Genomic DNA, 21777 nt, shown 5'->3' with positions numbered 1-21777 from the left:
ATTGCCAACTGTTAATGGCAGTGTTAACAACGCATAATAGTTTTCCCTTTTAAACTTTATTTCAACGATTTATTGGATCAAAGAATCACGTAGATATTAAATTAGATTATTTGCCAATCATAATTGGTAACTGTACATATTTAACATAAAAAATGTACACAACGCTATAATTGTATTCACTAATTACAATGGTTAATAAACGTGTTGTAATAGATCGAGTCGTTAATCGGGAATGATGTGTATACAGAATGAAGCATTTGGAACATGACATATTAATATTTTAGGAAAATACCACAATTTTAGAAGAAAGACCGTTTAAAAAGTAAAAATTGTAAAAATTAAAAAGGATTTCAAGAGAACGTATAGCGTCTATATACTTGATGCTATCTTGGTAGAGTAACAATGATCGTTTTTTTTCCAATAGTATAATTCTTTTTAACATTCATGCGTAAGTTTTAAGCACGCTTACAGAATTTTTGTATTAATAGAAATATCCTCGCAAATGCTCTATCTGTAATTGGTATTTTATACGTGTATTCTTCATAAACTTACACGTTATTTAATGCCCAATTACAGAGAGCTTTTAGATGCTGTAGCTAACTTATATTAATGTTAAAAGGATCATACTATGAATTGACTTGCTCTAATTCATTAGGAAAAATAATAATGTTTCACACGAAAAAAAAAGAAACATTTTTATCATTTGCACAAAAATGGCACGTCTCTGATAAAACTATTATCGCCGTTAAATATTCTCTTCAAAGTTCTACAATATTTACAGAAAAAAACGTCTTTTCCTAAAATTAAAGTTTAAAGGAGATTAACATGTCATGCTTTATATGCCTTATTCTACATACAAACATGTATATACAGAATATATTAATTTAGAGCTATCTTTTTCCTTTTCTTTTTTTTTTTTGAAGAATTTTTTCTCATTAACATATGATATTTGCGATTAGTACGACTTGTTCCAAAATTATCAGACCGACACGTTCAGCAGAATGTTTCAGAGATGAAAAAAAGACGATACAATAAATAAACGGTAGCATGAACTTGTCTTACCCAAACAGCAATGTATGATTTAAAGCGAAATTTCTCAAATGTGAGACAGTAGTAACTAATACATGATAAACGACAGAATTATGAACTAATTTGCAGAAAATACAATATTAATAGTTAACTAAGATCTAATAACGTGTGGACATACAATGGGTACGATACTTTTAATAAGTTGTATTACATCGTAGCTTCTTAACGTGTAATTATACACACTACACGAATTAAAAATATTTATGCATGTTACATTCATTCATTCCATTCAAATTGCTATCTGGGTGTCTATTCTGAGGTATGTGGTTACTAAAAATGTAAAAATATAAAAACTTAATACAGATATGAAGAGGTAGTCATTCGTGTCGTGAGTTAAATAAAAATAATATTTTTCTTTCTTTTCAAGAAGCGTTATTGTAAATGAGAACAGTGATAAGCCTAGGCTGCTTTCAGTTTCGTGTTTAACATGGAAAACAGGACGATTTGAAAATTTGGGAACATTAGTATATTCTATATCATATAAGATCAAATCTGACAAGTGGACACAAATCTTTACTCGCGCAATAAGTACATGCGTTGCTCCCGCGAAAATATTTAATTACGTGATAATAATACTCGTCACCGTTCCTCTTGATTTGATTTAACACTCGAGTCTTAATCTATGATGAGACATCAAGTTTCACGCTTACCAACGCTTTACACCTAGTTAAATGTATTGAAAGATCGGTGGAAAAAGTGAAAGTAATAAAATAGCCTTTTCTGCAACAGGTACGTGTTTGATACGTGAATAAAAACAAGAGGAGTCGCAACGGATAATATTACCAATCTATTAGTACAAGGAAAGATTTCTGTCTCTATTGTCATGTTTAAACTTTGCATCTGACACAATATGTAATTTCCAATGGCTTCAAATACCACAGGCGTCGAAAAGACAGCCTTCACAGCACTGAAGAATTTCTGACTATTGGCTAAACAATAATAATAGTAATAATTAATAATAATAATAATCTATTAGTGAAAAATTACTACACTTTCGATCGCTAGCTTAACATTTACTAAATATTTTCTTTTATTTAACAACTGCGATACGATTAATATTATCTTATGCATTTAGAATTAATCGTTAGACAATATAGGACCACATAAACCTTGCTCCAATGATTCTTTTATTTCTTAAACAGAATCTTTATTATGATACAACATACAATAGTAAAATATCGCAATTTGTAGTTATTCCTTTCCGCCACCTATTTGAGAAGTAATAAAGAAAAATACATGAATAAGATCCTAAAATTAGTGAAGACATTAAGTAGCTAATGATTTTCCTCAAGAGCAACAGAAATATATTTATTTCATTTCATTATTCAACTATACACAAAATATTGTAATTACATATTTAACATGATCTGTACTTTACAACATAATTGGAATGTGTTAACTAGTATTTACAATATAGTAGCCCCGCTGTGTGCAAGTGTGACAAAAATGCAGATTTTTTTTCTTTATAGGAAATCCTAAGGATGCCCAGGTGGCCGTGCGACAAACACATATGTATATCACATGCAAGTTCATTGTCATTCAAATATGCCCATTGAATCCCTTGCAGAAGCACAATTGATCTGGAGAGAGAATTTAATTCTCTTTTAGCAATACGATAATATTTCATTCGAGTGAGAGCAAGGCTTCAGTGTGGTATGCTTAAAAATAAAAAAATTCGCCTCTATAAGTATTAGAAAAATAGCTTTACTTATTTAGACAAAAGTTGCCTGCCCTTTGACCAATATTTTGTGTTAACCACCCTTTGTACTGTTTTCAAGGCATCTTGCTTACTGTTTCCCTGCGCTTATACCCATTAACAGGTAATTAACAGGTAATTCTCCATGGATACATCTCTAAAACTTCAACATCAAATATAGAAAATATATGTCATTGTGTTTATATATTTAGATACACTTTATAATACATATACTATGTATATATATATATATATATATATATATATATATATATATATATATATTATGTGTAAAGTATGTACGTCTATACTTGATTTGTATGCATAGGTATTTCATGAACCAGGGCCCCTTTATTTGGTCCGATACCTTAGCAGCGTTTTAGCTCTTAATAGGTACTTTGAGGTCCACTCTGTCTCACGATTAGGGGCATTAACAAGACTTTTGATATATGTATATATATATATATACATATATCTGGTATATGTATATACACACATATGTGTAATAACGGACTTTTTATCTTATTCGATGGCAAAGATTACCAAGTAAAACTGATCGTTTCATTTTCTCTTGGCGTGAAGCATCTCCATGAGAAGCGTTTGCGTTGGCGCGCCTCCGTTACAATGTTTCTGATAAAGATGCTCTTCTCCCTTAGTTGCCACCTCGTGAATATCCGGTAATACTGCCAGCAGCTTGTTAAATTTATCCTAAATAGATAGAAAATAAGGACAATTAAATATCTAATTAAGTCGTTTTAGGTAAAGTATATCGGGGAACATTTCGCAATAAAACATACCAGTACAGATGGGTGATTATTTACTGTGTATTCCATAAGCGCCTGTTGAACCTGTTCATGACTTTCTTGCACATGTTTCTTATTTATTAGTCCACGAACCTCTGTAAGAAATTAAATATATGCATTTATGCAAAAGATATGTATAAGTTTGACTTGAGCATTACAAGATACTGGAATAAGGTATTTATTTGAAGTTAAAAAAGCAAGTTAAGTTACATCGTGTAATGAATTTCACGTAAGTGATGCGAAAACTCTATGCGATGCGATCTTTGCTTTGTTACAATTTTACAAAGCTACAAAATAAAACGTGACAACATGTATCTTACCAATTTAACTATCATCTATTGTCTCTCAAAGCTCATCACTTATGAAACGAACACAAGTGTTTATATGTGTATGTATGTATGTATGTATGTATGTATGTATATAAGTATGTATGTATGTATGTATGTATGTATGTATGTATGTGTGTGTGTGCGTGCGTGCGTGCGTGCGTGCGTGCGTGCGTGTGTGTGTGTGTGTGTGTGTGTGTGTGTGTGTGTGTGTGTGTGTGTGTGTGTGTACACACATATATATATAATTTGACTTACCGTGATTCAATAGCATTAAGAATTTCATGCATATATATTCGGGGACATCGAATTTTAGTTCCTGAAGTGTCTTGGATAGTTCCCTGAAGGTTTCGGCCAAGGAAGGAACTCCAAGTAGGCCGAGGCAAAGAAGATCAAATTTTTGGCCATTGTGAAGTGTCGTCTCATCAGGCAGATTATTGTGTAACCTGTGATGAAGATGATCCAGCACTAGCATGTCCGACCAAGAGTGTTGTAATAACTTCATTTGATCATCCACCTAACAAATAACATTACCGTACAAATGTTAGATATAATAAATCTGTATATTTATACAGAGAAATATGGATATAGGATAATTATATTCTATCCCAAATTTAATATTTGAGGTAAAAATCATAACAATAAAATGATTTCAAAATTAATTGAATTAAAAAACGAGTGATAAATGGAAAAATTTCTAAAATGGAAAAATTATTTGTATGTATAAATTAAATACAAATAATTTTACTTGCAATTTAAAAATATTTGATAAATATTAATTGTATCTCAAATGGTTCGTTTTTGTTAAACCAAAAAATGTTCTTTTTTTTTTAAATAGAAAATATATGTGACGATTTATATTATATAAATCATTTTACAAAAATTGAGAAAGAAACGCATTAAAAAAAATCTTTTAGAAGCGCAACACGATTTTAAGAGGACTGTAGTGAAGATCAGTCGGCAATGTACCATATTGTCGATGAAAAGTTTCAACAAAATGGCCTCAGTCTGTTTTGTATCGTCGTTAACAAATCCGCCGTGTTGAAATAAAAAGTGCAAAAATAAAAAGTTATTACAACCGGTTGAAGTATGCAATTTATAATTAACGCGGTCCTGCTTTGGGGCAACCGCCATAACCCAGAAACGTATCTTGTTATGACCTAGATATGAGGCGATGCTTGAAATCATTCAGTGATTGTGCAATGCCGCTGGTTACCTCACATCCCCGCTCATGGCACCAAGCAGGCCAAGCAACGAGTTATTTATCGGTAAGAACCAACTTTTCTCGTCGAGGAGATTCTCGACAAAATTGTTGCGCTTACCTTTAACATGCGCGTACGTCATTATACATTTTCACATTTTTCACGATTATCTTTACATTAAATCAAAATATGGGCGAAAAAGAGCAATAATCTCAAATTTGCGATGATGACGAAGAAATGGGGAAAAAAAAGAAAAAAGAAAGAAAAAAGGATTACAATTGACGTGTCATTCTAGAAAAGATCAACGGCGATCTAAAATGTCCGAGATGCTTACCTTGAGATCTTTGAAGAACGTCGAATTTCTAGCCCAGTCTACCTGCGAAAACAAATTCTGATCGAGCACTTTGCACATTAATTCGAACAAGTCCACTTCACACTGATTATACGTTTGATTTTGCAACAAAGAGAAGAGAGACGTCTGCCACTCGCGGTCATCGATCGACAACATAAATTCCCTTATAATTGGGCTAAGTGTCTTGAGGGCGACGGGAGGGTTGGGCGCGTAGCTCGGCATCCCGCCGCCGTGTGGCTGCGCAGATTGCTCGCCGAAGTTGAAGACCTTCGTGCCGGGGGTGGTGGAGTTGGCGGCCCAGAGTTTGCTGTCCAGACCCGGGTTGAGGTTGTGCAAGTGATTGTGACTGCCGCCACCGCCGCCTCCGCCACCGCCGCTGCCACCACCGCCGCCGCTGCCGCCGCCGCCGCCGCCACCGCCACCACCACCAGCACCAGCACCACCAGCACCACCACCACCACCACCGCTGGTCCCGATGATGGGCTGACTGGATGGTGCGATCAGCTGGTGCTGGCCGGCCCCACTGCCGCCGGCTTGCGTCGTGACCAGACCCGCGGCCACGGTCGCGGGGGACGGGCTTGAGTCCGGCGACGAGGTCAGACTCGAGACCTGAGGTATTTGGATCTCCTGCTTGATGTGCATCAAGGGTGCGACTGCGGACGAATAGCTGGTCGGATCGCCAAGGCTGCCGCGAATCGTCTGGATCGCCAGTTGCCGTTGTCGTATCAGCTGCAGCTTCCGCGCCCTATCCCTCTTGTACATGGGCCCGAATTTGTTTCTACCGCCTCGCATTCTGTCCGCCCGCACAGCTGGAACAATAGGAACAATTGCTTATTCAGCCTGGCGCGTACACACGTCACGTTTAGCGATCGAGAGTATTATATATTCTTAAACTTTTAATTAATCCTTAAAAGTCGCGTAGCGCCTACCGGTTTTTTTTTATTTTTAAATAAATTCTTCGTTTCTTAACTGTTCGTTATCATCCGAAAGCCGAGTTGCATCTAATTTTTTAGAGAATGTAGCAAATGTGAAACATATTTAGATGTCAAATGAAAAAATTGATTTTTTTCTCAGTCTTACGAGATATTGCTAATTTCAATGGAAAGTTTATTATATTTTTATTTATCTCCTACGCGTTGTAGACTTACAGCAAATTTTATGATTTCGAATGATTTGAAACATATCATTCTATTTAATAACAAAAAATATCTTCCTCCCTAGTGAAGATTTAATTTCACATCTCAGAATTTGAGTAAATATCTAGACAATTTTACACGAGTTTCGAAAATAAACAGAAAATTCAAGATCGCAGATAATCGAAAAACTTAAAATTTTTCGATTATCTGCGATCAACCCTCAATTTTGAATACGAAAAGCGACCTTAAAACGATCGGTGGATCGCGTTATTCGGATCCCGAGAAAAATCTGCGCGCGCGATCAAACGAATCAATAACCTTGAAGAAGCGCGGTCTTTCGAGTCGAACAAAAGCGGAAGTCACGACTAATCGTCGGATAAGTAGGACAAAAACGTGAGAATGCACCGCCTGCTATTTCTATTACACGCATACACGCGCGCGTGCATGTGCGCTCCGCAAATCATTGTATTCGACATATCCCGCGCGTTTCTACGTTCTGCGCTACGCTATCGCGAATAAATGCGTCTAAAGCCGGCTTCTTCAAACTAACTGCTGATAACGAGCCATCTGCCGCGCGAGATTGATCGAATTTCGTCGTTGGGTTGTTTCGAATACTCTTGTGTAAAAACACACACACACACACACACACACACACACACGTATGTATATAAGTAGATTTAACGTGACGTAAATTTGAATTTTATGAATTCCCAGCCATAATCGCGGAGTCGATTTTTCTTTGACGAATACATCAAGATGTTTTGCCAGTAGCTCCTGAATTATATGTTACTTAGAGAATATAAATTTTCGATAAATAAGTATGCGATTGTTCGTCATTTAAATGTAATGATTTTAGTCTCATGGAATTTTGAAATGTAGATATTAATTAAAAACGCTAAGCTCGAATATCGAAAAATCCAAGTTGAGCTCAGAATAGTCATTTAGTTTTTTTCGCGTAATCGATCGATAACATTCTATAATTTATTTGACTTTAATATGTATGTATATAAATTTATACTCAATACTCTAACAGCACATGATATCGTATAAATATTATGATATCGGATATATGTATGCTATTATGATATTGTACGAATATGATTCGTATGATATTATGAATATTCTAGAATACTCATATGATATCTTGTGCTGTTAGGGTACTTATATTTGATATATTTTTTTTAAAAAGCAGGAATGATAAAAATAAGTACGGATTCTCAATTAATAACAAAAATTACTACACTAAGCTTCCTTTTCTCGCTGTTGAGATGTTGAAAAAGTACCCCAAGTGATTACTCTCGATTTAATTAAAGAATATCACAGATTCCCCAACAAATTTATGAGATCAAATTACAATTGCGTATCGCTTGCTTGATTGATACGCCTTTCGAATCATTCGAGAAAAGCACAATTTAAAATCCATATCGTGGACGATATCATTTAAATGTTTCTATAAATGCTATGACTTGGTTTGAACCGCAAACGTTTGACGAAGAACAGCTGGTCAGAACTGAAGCGACGCATGTACATACAACTTAAACAGCATACACCTAGTCTTCTATAATCGTCAACGGCGCGAAGAAAATAGGCGTCGTAATGGTCGCTCGCGTAATCCGTAATTGTCGATTAGAGTGCAGGGAGCTCTCCCGTGAGCACATTTTTTTACGCTTTTTACTCACGTCGAACGATCCGCCGCGCAATCGGTACTTCCTGTAAAGAAACATGACCCGGGAAGCATTGACACAACTGCGAAGCGATTAGTTTTCAAAGAGATTTTCGCACGGATTTGTATTTGCAAATCGCAGTCAAGAAACGCGATAGTATCTCCTCTTTCGTACGTACTAAATATTTAAAAATACAAATTCACGAAAAAAAAAAACTTCTATTCTTTTCTAAATTTTTCTAAGCAATAATTTCTTTTATTTTTTAATTGAAATTATTAATATTAATTATAGCGACAGATAAATATACTAAAAAATTATTTTAATTTTCTAAACACAATGATATCACAATGATAATTGATGTATGCTGCACAAATTAAGATTTGTATTTATGTTTCTACCCAATTGTAATTACATTACATTCACACTGGACGTTAAAATTGTGCCATGAGAGCAAATCATTATTTTTTGAAGGACCCTTTTTCAACACCTTGCAGAATTTTCATTAACTCGTAATATTTCTTTAAATTTAATTGAAATTATAATCTTGTATGTATATGCGTTATGTTATAATTTTATAATATTTTGATAAATAACGCTTGTTATTATTAATCTTAACGCTAGAATTATTTTAAAAAGTACATAATATCACATATGAAATTATATGAGCCTTTTATCGTAAAATTTCACAATCATAAATATTAACTCTGATTATTAACTGAATAATTACAGTTGGTAAATGAAATTTTGAAATAAATGTCTTGTATTTGAAAACAAATATTATATCCTTTCGCGCTCGCTTCTAGCTATGGTTTACCGCGTGCTCCTGAAAATTGAATTTTCAAACGCGTTCGAAATTGTTTAAAAACAATTATTGGAAAACATTGTTGGAAAACTTTTAGAAAGTTCACATCGCGAAAACGCGCGTCACGAGAAAAATTACTTATTTCAGAAGAAATGTGCTAAATGTCACAATTTTTATGGTTACAGAAATATCCCACACCTATTTTACAGGGGTATTAATACGCCTCTGCGTGCAATAGTGTAAACCCTGAAGTATATATCGCGCAACCTTTCTAATTTCTTTGGAATTATTCGTACATTAAAGCAAACAGCCCCGAATCATGTAGGTGTTTCTTATTTTTGAAGCTACATCTAATTATCATTACCCTTTCGTAACTAAAAATCGATATCGAGAAACGAGAAATACAGAACAGAGACGAATCTTAATATGCCGCGTGCGCGTGCGATCTCGATATTAAAAAGCCCCCTTTTGCCAGGTCGACCCTCCCCCTCGTCGCTTCCGACGACATTTCAAATCTAACGAAGCTACCGAAGCCATCTCGTTATCTAAGGAGCTTCCTCACGAGTTAGGTTCACTCATCTTCTTATTTATATTTTTCTTTGTCTCTTTCTCTCTCTCTCTATTCCTCCTGTAGCGTAAAACGAAGCGCCACGAGACAGCGTCACGACGCGACACCACCCCCTCGCGAATGATGGGGCAGGGGCAGGAGCAGGGAATACGGGGTAGGGGGATTCGGGGGTCGCGGCCGTGCTCGTTGCCTCTGAACTCTTTCGCGGGGCACCGAGAGGGCCCTAGGTCGATCGTCGGTCGTCGCTCGTTGGCGAAAACAGCGGCGTTGCCTATTTTCGTACGCGGAGCGCGGAGTGCTCGATGTCGCTGCCGCCGGCCGCATGAAACGACGAAAGAGCGTGAGCGAACGAAACGAAGCAGCGAGCGAGCGAGCGAGCGAGCGAATGCGCTCGTTGAAAGTGAAAGGAGGTTGAATCGCTCTTGCCCGTCCACTTCTGCCTGTGCCGCCCTACACGCTGATGGCGTATAGCCCTCCCGTCTCCTACCCCCTTCTTCCTGTCCCTCCCGAGCACACGGTACACTACTGCCGCGCGTAACCCCTCTGTCGCTCCTTCACTCGCTCCACATTACCGCCTCCGCCACCCTGTGTACCCTCTCTCGCTCTCACGACTCTCTCGCGCTCCCGCGTCCCGCCGCGCGTTCCAGGTCGACTCCACGATACTATCGATATACGCGCGTGGAGTCAAGCGCACAACGCAGCCATACCATCATCCTGCGGTCCCGCGATTTTCTTTCGGACGGCCGAAGGCGCGCCACTCGCACCTTTCTTCCCTCAGCGTACATACATCTATGTATGTATTTATTTTTGCGGCTCTCCTGCTCTCTCTCTCTCTCTCTCTCTCTTATTCCGTTTTGTGACACGGACCTTCGTGACGCGGCTGCAGCGACGACGACGACGACGACGACGACGACGACGACGACGACCGACGGTAGACCCTGCGCGACACGGATCTGATTTACGCTTTTGACCCTTGAGATCCAGCTGGCACTAATATTTTCTTATAGATTTCTAAACTGCTTGTTTTCTATAAATAATTTAATGTTTTCGATCGGTGTTTGCATCGAAAAAAATGTTTACTCCAAGTGCAGTAAATGTCAGCTTACGATACAACTAACTTGTATATAAGTGCATTACTTATAATCATCGTTGTCACACACGGAACTACACACGTATAGCTATAATATAAATTGAAATTATAGACAAGCTTATTTCAAATAAGAGTCATAATTTTAGCAACACAAATCTCAAAATTGCAAATCTATATTACACTTGTAAACATTGGACGCCAGATATTACATCGTTTTATCTAAACTCATTTAAAAGAAGATTACTGACATACATTTCTTCGTATTGGCACATTGTCCTTGCTCCATCGTTAATTTCGCAAGATTACGATTGTACGACACACGTGAGATTAAATAACTCTTGTTCAAAATTAAGCAATTTGCTGCGCGCGTTAATACAACAAACCGTCCTGCATATTGTTAACGAATTACAACAACGAAACGAAATCAGCGAAATTTCATTCGCGAGTGCCGGAGTTTTAGCATCGGCGATTGTTTTATTCTTATTGGTATCGCAATGATTCTTCACGCTGTTTATGTTGGAATGTTTACACACTTTCGAAATAACCCAATTCGAGGATCACGCATTGGCAAAGCAACGTGCCTCGCACGCGTAGCTTAGCACGCGGATCACGCTGTTGCACGTGCGTGCAATGTTCTTGTTTCCCTTTCAACCTTCTGAATCGTTCTCGCTTTCAAATAGGACGACCATCGTCCCGATAATACGTCGCATTTTTCCTTGCCTCATCTTGGATCAAAAATAAAGCGTTACAAATCACACAATGGTCTCAAATCTCAAATCTCAAATCTCAAAAAACAACTATAAATCGTTGTTCGAAACTCGTAAGCTTAAAAATTTTACTGAAAAATTCTTGCATTTCTATTATTTTGGAAAATTCAACTTACAACTTATTGATAAAAAGAGAATTTGAGTTTTTAAGGAAATTTGGACGATTTTTACATAAGAATTGTGTGCGCGCGCGCGCGCACACACACGCGATCGGTTACGAAATAAATCACCATAGAAAGTATTAAAAAAATACATTGCATCAATTGAATAAGTGCAATTCGTTGCAACAGAGATATGCAAACGAGTATGTATTATGCGGGTGCAAAATGGAGAAAAGAGATAAACTTGGACGGGCCAGACAAATGTGCATTTTTAAATTCTCTTCTTTAATGGATACATTTCAGAAAGTTGTCCTCGTATAAATACAAGTAAAATATTAATTATTCTAATTTGCGTTTTCTTCTTGGTCTTTTTTTTTTGTACATCTTACAGTTTTGATTTCTACAGAGGTAGAGAAAGAGAGAGAGAGTGCTCCGGATTACGCCATTGCTCAAAGGGTTAAAAAGCGCGATTCAACGGCGCGGCGCAGCGGTTCTCGGTGGCCACCAAGTGGATAGTAACGCGTGGGCGACTATGGATCCTAACGTATAGATGTTCGGGGCGATTCGATCGGCTAATATGCATGGCCGAACTGTGACACTGATGGAATTTACGTTCCAATTGCTGATCATGGGAAGGCAAACGAGAATCGCTATCGCGACCAATACCGCGTTTCTTCGCTCTGCGTCCGGATATCGCGAATCCGGAAGTTTCGCGCGATTGTGCTTGGCTTGTCTCCCCTCTTCTTTTTACACGCCAAATTTATCGTGGCTGATAAATTTCCGCAACAGCTGCGAAGCGAAGAGAAAACGACTCTTGCTCCAAATTTGTACCTCGATCTACATCAATTTGTACCTCGATCTACATCAAGATTCTAAAATTCGCATATACTCTTCTCGAAATTATAGAACTTTTTCTAAATTTATCTATCTAAATTATAGAATCAATAACGCATCATTATCTTCAATCAAATCAATGACCAAGAAATTTATGGACTTGCATCTCAATGTACGACGAGCTACATCTGTTTTTTTTTTCTACACATTTTATATAATTTTTCTCTGGATAAATTTTATTTTGTCGCGTAAATACATTTAATTTGAATGGTTATATATATATATATATATATATATATATATATATATATATATATATATAAAATCATATTCATTAAATTTTCAAATTAAATTTAAATCCGTCAAGGCAAAGATTTTATATTTATTTGTGACTGTCTGTGCTTATTACCATAAACACGTTTATACAGTTATCAAAGTTTTACACGTACGTTAGCTTAGGTCTAAGACTAATTAAATACAACAGGCATTTATTGTAATTAATTACGAATGCTTAACATTCCTTAGGCGCAAAGCCAACTATGAACAACTACTCGTATGTGATGATACGACTATATGTATTCTTTATGTGATTATGTGAAAAGTATGAACGCATTATAGTTTATATTGCTTCTTTTTAACGAGGAATCTATAAAGTGGACAATGCAAACAGTCTGCATTTCATTTAAAATTAACGTGATACAACAAATACGGCAAAAGAAAGGTTTAAATAATCAGTCATGCCAAGTTAATAAATATACGATTCAAAGACGCATTTCTATCGATTCGATCATTAGAGAAACGGGGCACGCGATTTTCGCATCCCGTTTATTACGCAACTTTACAACGCACACCTACCGGAAAAGTTCCATTTTCGCAGCATTACTGACCGGCTAGTTGAATCTCCTCTCTCGTTTGCGATAAAATATTCACGAATTTAGATATAATACAAATATACATAAAATTTGTAAAAAAATCTAAATGATTTACTGATTATGTCTACACGGAAAGAACGATTTTGTTTAAGTATTATATCTAAACAGCTGGATACAGATCTGAAAATAATTCTGTTAAACCATTAAAATAATTGTAAAGACTGTTCAAGCACGATGAACAATGCTTTAACATTCTAGCAACCAGCTCGAGCGTCCTGCATAATTATTTTGATCGTCTAACAAAATTATTTTCAGATTCAACTTATTTTTAGATACTTGAGTATACCTATTTTTGCGTACTTAAAGAAATGGCGATTTAATTTTATTCAAGGAAAAAGAAAATTATATACGATATATTACAATGTATATATGTACGCAAAAAAATGGTTTGACCATAGGCTACAACGAGAGACAAAGAGCAGTAAGTGGAAATCACTTTACTGACGTAAAACAACTAAACGCAAAAAAATATTGAATAGCGAACAAATTATATTTTTTGAAAAGCAAGATTTAGACAATGAATTATTTAAAAATAGTAATTCCTCTTCTGCGCTGTGCATCTTAATTTTCTTAAGGATGGCGGGATAATCGAACACACGTAGGCTAGATTTTTAAACTGGAGCGCAATAATGTACAGTAAAACAATATCTTGCGGGTATAACCATATGGTCTATTGGTTTCATCTCTCGCTCTATTTACGTACATACACATAACAGATAACATCGGTGACAGAGTATCGCGGACCTATTTACGTCGTCCATTCAAGTATTCGTAGGTCGTTTGCGTCAAACGAGTCGATTCGAGCGTGTGGCTGGTGCGCGGCGGCGCGAGCCTCCCGGAGAATGCGATCTATATCCGGTTTGCGTCTAGGTTCGTGCCTAGGTGCCTACTAGGTTCGCATTGATAAATAGTCTAGTCTTGGTGCGCCGAACCCAGGATGAGAGGGTACAACGCTCGGACGCGTGCGCGCGCGTGCACATTAGAAAAGAAAGGGAAACCCACTCGGCGAATCTGGTCCACGGGTCCGGCGTGACGTCAGATTCTCCCCATAAAAATTAACGAGCGACCACGTGACCGCGTTCGCCCACGGTCGGGCCAATCGCCGAGCTCGGGATCCCTCCGAGTGACACGGCGACATACTCGGCCGCGACGCGACATTAGCGAAGTCGTCGCGCGCGCGCGCGTGTTGCAAAAGAGCGCGAAAAAAAGGAACCATGCTCAGGAAAAGATTCGTCGGAAATACTTGGTAGGAGACAAAGAGGGCAACCGCTCGCACTGAGCCAACGAATAAATACGCTCACCGATATTTTAGGATCTTAAAAATCCGCTTCAACGTGCTACATCGTTATCGAGAGTAAATTAAATAGCAATAACCAAAAGTCAGAGAAGATTGAAACCTTATATATTAAGATTGAAAATCACGAAAAGCCCAAAGATATTCGATTTGAAAGCGTAACGATATGTAACAATTGAGATAATCCCAAGTGTGTCCTTGCTGTGTTAATCAAATTCAGATCAAAGTGTTGAAAGATTGAATAAGATTATTAAACAGAAGCCAGCTTGTGTATTCATGCCTGCACGTTTACCCTAAAAGAGACGTATTGTAAAGTTCAGAGTGCGATGCGAAGGCGTGAAATCGAATGGCGCGGCGCAGCTGAACAGAAATTCGAAACGCGACCGCGCGCAGCAAAGCGAAGGCGATAACGCATGCGCGCACCTGCCCGCTCCCCGGACATTGGGCATTTCAATTAATGACACGCTAATACGCGTGACCGGCTGTTATCGCGACGAAATAATACTTGCGTAATACGCGCGACCGCGAGCAGAGACGCACCACCGGGTCCTCCGAGCCCTCCGCCGAGCCGCGCCGTTTTATGCGAATTCGCGACGTGCGTTTGCGCGTATTCGTGAGCGGCCGCGCGAGCCAAGAAAGAAGTAAAAGCTTCGGAGAAAAGATGAGACTTCGCTCAACGAGGGGATTACACAATTCCCCGCCTCAACCTAACCTTTCTCTCCCACCAGCGTAGCGCGGCGCGGCGCGGCACGTCGTGCCCGTAGCCGCGGAGGTAGGAGTCGAACGGACGGACGAATGGACGAACAGACGAACGGACGGACGAACGAACGAACGGGTACACAGGCATCGTCTTACAACATAATACAATAATTATGAAATTCGTGAGTTTCTAAACGAAGGCGCGCATACTGCGTACGGTTTCCGTTGTCTCGTCCCACCGCCGCGCTGCCGCTGCCGCCGCCGCCGCCGCCGCCGCCGACGCCATCGACAGCCGATTTCCCAGGAATGACCAGGAACGATTCGTTTCTTCACAACTTGTTGTGGACCACGTGTCCTCTTTTCTCGAGCAAGTTTCCTCTCGGACGCCCATCGTCCGGCTTTACGAAATCCGTCCCACTTTTTACGACAATCTGATATTTATGATACACGATTAAAGAGATGGACGCGTTCCACGCGCGCTTCGTCGTCCTAGTTTTTTCCCTACTGTCCTAGTCACACGCGAAAGGATTGCGCCACCTTCATTACTCTATGACTCTCTCGCGGAGAGCTGTGATCGATGTCGCTGCTGCTCAACTCCGACCCGAATCGCCAAATCGAGTTGCGTTCTTACGTCTATTTTACGGCCAACAATACGATTCTCCTCTCTCTCTCTCTCTCTCCCCCCCCCACTAATTAAATTGCCGAAATCTATTTTCACGCGTTTAATGAACGCCGTTTCGCCCACGCGGCTAACAAGCGTACATAGGACAGTACGAAACGAATAAACGAATAAACAACAGTCCTAATTTTTCTTTGTTGTTTTTTTTAACTATTATACAATAGTAACTATACACAATGAAAAAAGACGAAAAACGTCAAAAGGGAAGGGATAAAAAATTTTGATGCAATATGTGACATTCAAAGGACAAACTGATAATTATGCCTGTAAAGACAAAAAACGTGCAGCAGCGATATCAAATTTGTAACATTTTTTTCTAATTCTATTGAAAAATGAAAGACTTATAGAGATATAAAATAAAGATAAAAGAGAAAAATAATTTAATTCTTCCCAAAAACATTAATATCAACGTGGAGTATTTTTAAACGTTCCACAACAGGAATTGTAGAGGAAACTTTCTCCTCGCACAATTTAGATTTTCGGACTCGTATACAATTTGAGCGTTGATGAGAGTAAAATGGGAGCAATAAGTATCGCCGCACGTTATCCGAGGATCGATGATGCTCAATGATCATCCGGTTAAAAAGCACAAAAGCGGCCATAATTTCCGGAAGAAAATCGTTCGACCTCGCGCCAGAAGTTCAGGTGTGACAAATTGAAAAAGTAACCGATCGTGAAATAACTTGCGTACAACCGCGTCGTTGTTTGAGGCGACCTTGAACGTGAATGGTTGCACGGCCTTGAACACAGAAATGTAGAAGATACTCGCAGTTCGGTGATGAAAAAGAACCGTTTTTGTATTCACCAAACTGGTTTCGATGCGCCGCGCCGCGAGCAACCGACCGATCGTTCCATTGCGAGGTGCGAGATCCGTGCGGTTATAAATAAAAGGCCGGTGCACCTATGTGCAGATTCCATCTGATATGCGAAATTAGCGGCGGCGACGACGACGACGACGATGACGTTTTTTCACGCGCTCGCCACTCGCGCGCACGAAATGACGAGGCGAGGCGCGAGCTCGTTCCTTCAACCCTCCGTACTTATTAACATTCATTAAGACCCACCACGCTGCTCTTTTAAAAAGCCTTGTGCTCGTGGGACACGAAACCTCCGCATCAAAAAGGATTAACACAGATCGTGCGTAATTTCGTCCAGGCGCTTTAGATTCCCAATGTTGTTGCTAAACGAAAAGTTCTATAAACAAGTTCAATTTTAACAAAAATTTTTCTTCTCACGGAGATAAGGGGAGGATAAATTATTGCATTTCAGAGTTTCCGTTAAAAAATAATAATGCTTTTAAACCAGTAACCACCCAAGACGTTTCAAAGTGCTCAATGTTACCGGTGCGTCAAAGTAAAAATAAATTTTTTCCCTTTTACGAACCACGAACAGAACAAAGAATATCCTAATAAAAGATGTCCTTGTTCGCATAACGCGATGTTACGCTAGTAAAGCATTCGAATAATGGATAGCCAGAATTTATATAGAGAATTTAAGAAAAGTCTACTACATTTCATAATTGTGTCAAATCCTCGACACTTTTATCTTTCGTAAATCATTTATCGGTTATAACGAATTTGTAAAGAATTATTTAACAAGCATTTTTCGTTTAAATGTTCACGAGCGCATCATCTTCTTTAAAGAAACGAAAGCATGCGTGTAATTTCTAATTTGTCTGCACATTGCTGTCAGAGAAAATATATTTGTATTTTGGCGCTCTAACAAACACCGTCAGATTCGGCTAAAAGGCTTTCACCCGTTGGCATTACGTAGACATGTAAGAAAGTGCGTCCTACCTCAAATTTCTAAACTCTAATTACGCAATGTGGACCGCGTGAAGCGAGTGATTACGAGCCCAAAATTCTAATAAGGATATTGTCAAGATAAATTTTCCTCTGTCCCTAGTAGAAGCGTGAACGTTGCGTCTTGTTCGTTTCCGGAAGATAGAGCCAATGTATTGAGAAAAAATACTTTTGTATCGTAAGATACATTAAGGCTCCTGAGTACTCACCGCGGCCATATTGAAGTCGTGACGTCAGAAACGAGAAATTGCGTGAAATAACACATAATTTTGTCAAACATGCCATTTGTAAATAAAACCAATTTCGATAAAACAGACTAAGCAGATGGCTTTAATACACTTCTAAATATCGGTCACGACTTCCTTTTTTCGCCTAGCAGTCAGTAAATAGTCGTAAAAAAGTACGTAAAGTGACGCCTATTCAGACAGGAAAACACACGGATAGCTATTGAAAGGAATGAAAAATGTACTTTTATGTATAAAATTCAAAGAAACTTTACTCGCGGTCCGCGATTTTTACGAATTTGATAAATACGAGACAAGTCATATTTTCACAATAAAACACATAATAATAAAATGACATGCATGACAACATCTCATTGTCAATCTGTTACGTTTCACGTGTATTAGTTCTAATTTTGTCCGCGACGGAATGTCGCTACCGTCAATGTGGAGTTCTCGGCTGAGGAGTCAGGAGCCTTAATGCTAAGAATCGACATATTTTTTCCTATTGTCATCTATTTCCGGCAACACATGAGTTTCACAAAGAATATTTTAAAATATAATCTCAAGTAACAAGAAATATTTTAAAATTTTCAATCAACAAACTTGCTAGGTTTGTAAAACACGAGAAAAATAATTTTGTGTTTCGTTGTTTCCGTAGTTTAGATTCAAAAATACATGCATCCTTACAAGAACTAAATATCGTATCGAAAACTAGAAATGATGATTTATAAGCTTCTTCGTTTTTTTATTATACGTTTACATAAAGTCATAAAACTTTTATGAAACTTTTGTTGATAACTTTCAATCTGTTATAGAAACTAGGAAACTTTGTAATGTTTCAAAACTGAAATATCAACGGAAAGAAGTAAACAAGTAAAAATTACTTTTGTTTGTCATAGAAAAACTTGTGTTAAAATTTAAGAGATGATGCGTTGTGAGCATGAAATTTACTTGTGATCATAACACATTCAATTCAGGTTCGTAGAAGCGATTAATTCGCACAATCATTTATGTTAGACTTTGCCAACTCATAGACACATGCATTTGTACATAACATACGTATACATACATTTTTATAAATGCAACGTAATTAGATAACTAAGAAAAGTCAAAGTATAAGATACAACGGTGAAAAAGATGTTACTTGTTACGATAAAGAATGTGTTAAATTATAGGAGCAGTTGAAGCACTTTTCTCTTAAATCAAGAAAAAAAAACTTTCTATTCAAAATCAAAATCTTATGCCAAAGTCGCTTTCAAGTCTACGTTTAAGTTTTTTTTTTATCGAGAACCAAGGTTGAAAAGTTTTCATGGACGCTCGCCGAGCCGCTAAGGAAGTTTTGACCTCCTCGTCTTCTATATATAGACACGTTAGTATGAACCAGGGAATAAAATTGTTGCCACTGAGCGAAATCGCGACATGTTCCCGGCTGCGCCTCGACATGCACGTGCACTCGTAGTTGCCGACTACGATGAGGTTCCCTTTGCACGCGACAGCCAATCGTAAACAAAGAGGAGTCTAGATTCTCGAGAGGCTCTCATTCTAGCGGTGTTTTAATAATGTAATAACTCTTCGTAACAACAACTTGGTCGCGAAAGATGAACTCGGCAACTCGGACTCGAGACGGAAGAAAACTTGATTCTTTTTCTTTTTTTTTTTGAGTCGCGAACGGAAATTACAGTTTTTTTCCTCCTATACTGATCTCCGAGATAAATTTTCTGTCCGTATATATGTACATATATACGCTTATTACGCTACCAAAAGATTAACGAGTCTCGCTCGAACGTGTTGCACACGTCGTACTACACGGGTACGGGAAAGGCGTTTCCGTGGCTGCGAAACGATGGTCATGAAATACTATCCCGCTTTAAGACTCCCCGCGATAAAAACGACGTGTAATTTCTTGACGTGCGTACTTGACTACGCATGCTTCTCTTCCGGCATTGGGCATATCGACGTATATTTATAAAGATAATTATTATTATCGTTTTAAATATCAGTCATTATACCAAAATTACTCCGATAATAATGAAACTAGTAACGATAAATTGTAATGCTAAACGTATCGTTGGCAGAAACGATCGGTAAATTTTTCTCTCTGAAGGAGAGAGAGAGAGAGAGAGAGAGAGGGGGGGGGAGACGAAGAAAAGAGAGAACGTTATTCGTTTCTAACAAGAAAGAAATGGAAGCGATTTTACAGTAATTTTATTGCTATTATATTCCTGCTAGATATTAATTCTATCAACTTTTGTATTTTTTTTATATCATTATAGACAATATTCTATTGCAACATCCGATAAATCTACAAAATCTTATGTTTCTAAAATTCAATGATCTTTGAATTTAGTGCTCTTTTGCGTAAAATATACTTAAAATGCTACTATGGGTAAATTTTCAATGAGGTGCTAATTCAAATTTAGTATTTAAATTTGTTAGTAATATTTTGATAGTTAAAAATATTTAATAAGATTCTTTTCATCCTAAAAATAGTGTTAGCTTAGTTATTCTAATACCTTGCAATCTATAGAGTAAAAAAATCTAAAAGTGTAATAAAATTTCTATTTAAAGTAGTATTAAAAAATATGAGTAAAAAAATATGAGCACTTTTAAAGTTATACCAACAACGTAAAACAATAATAAGGCTCTGTCAAAAGAAAAATTTTTTTCTTTACGTCGCGTTGCTATTTGAACGTAATTTTGATAAGGAGAGCCTATACGTCTGTTTTGTTGCGCGTTAAGCTTATCACATATATCTATATTAGTTGCGCATACATACATACATACTCGTATATATTATACGTATATCACACGTGCTGGAATAGATTCTACCGGTTCCATTATTTAATACCGGTATTAAATACATATTTAATGCCGGTTTCATTAAAAGACGAGCCATTATGCATTCATAATAAATACATATCGTAACGAACGTATTCTCCAGACTTTTGTTTGCGTAATCGGCAAAGACTATTCATTGCCAAAATTCGAAAAAGATTTAAATGACATAATAGACACGCGTTAGAGAGTCTGCATATGGAAATTTATACCAACTATCTCTCCAAAAGTAAAGCGGAATTGGCATTGATAAGCTCATTAATCGTCGGGCAAGTTGTTCACATTCTCTAAGTCTGAATCAGTGAAAAATCTTACCAATCTTTGTATTTATACCTGTTATCATCAATAACCGTTCAGTGATTCCAATTAAAAGAGGAATGTTCTCATTGACCGGAATCGGTGTACTATCATTGAAAAACAGTGCATATATCACTGATTGATACAGTTGTAAGTATAGCACTAAAATCAGCATTATTCACTGTTATGCAGTGAATAATACATCGATTCCGATTTAGAGTGCACCTGCGAAACTGAAACTTGAGCGTTGACACTTTATTGCGCATACATATGATCATGCTTGTAAATTGCGCAAAACCGTGCTACATTTTGCGACACATTGAATAACATTAAGATCAGGGAATTTCGTCCTCGTTTATCGCATTTAAGAATTTTCGACATGTGTGTACGATAAAGTGACAAATATAATTTAATCGTAATTATATGAATCCTAATCACAATACCAATTAAATAATATAATATCTTCATTGAGCGATAAAACCCGTGAAAAAAATTTAATAAAGATTTAATATAATATTATAATTTAATACGTGTTTTATTAAAACTTAATAAAGTACTAATAACATGTTAATAAAGGTTTCTGAT

The 21777-nt window shown here is 37.5% G+C and overlaps 1 protein-coding gene across 1 annotated transcript in view; it reads right to left on the bottom strand.

Moving 5' to 3' along the window:
- Window positions 1–2198: 2198 nt before the first annotated feature.
- Window positions 2199–21777, bottom strand: part of LOC105201903 (nuclear hormone receptor FTZ-F1) — a 33019-nt gene continuing 13440 nt past the window's right edge. Inside the window, exons 2-5 of the mRNA XM_039453360.1 lie at window positions 5451–6277; window positions 4173–4431; window positions 3583–3683; window positions 2199–3493 (exon numbers count right to left, since the gene is read on the bottom strand). Coding sequence (XP_039309294.1) covers window positions 3347–3493; window positions 3583–3683; window positions 4173–4431; window positions 5451–6277 — 1334 coding nt within the window. The 3' untranslated portion in view covers window positions 2199–3346. The remainder of the gene's footprint in view (window positions 3494–3582; window positions 3684–4172; window positions 4432–5450; window positions 6278–21777) is intronic.

This window comes from Solenopsis invicta, chromosome 9 (genome assembly GCF_016802725.1).
Source record: "Solenopsis invicta isolate M01_SB chromosome 9, UNIL_Sinv_3.0, whole genome shotgun sequence".
NCBI lineage: Eukaryota > Metazoa > Arthropoda > Insecta > Hymenoptera > Formicidae > Solenopsis > Solenopsis invicta.
The sequence above is the reverse complement of the archived record's forward strand: the minus strand, read 5'-3'. Positions and strand labels throughout refer to the sequence as shown.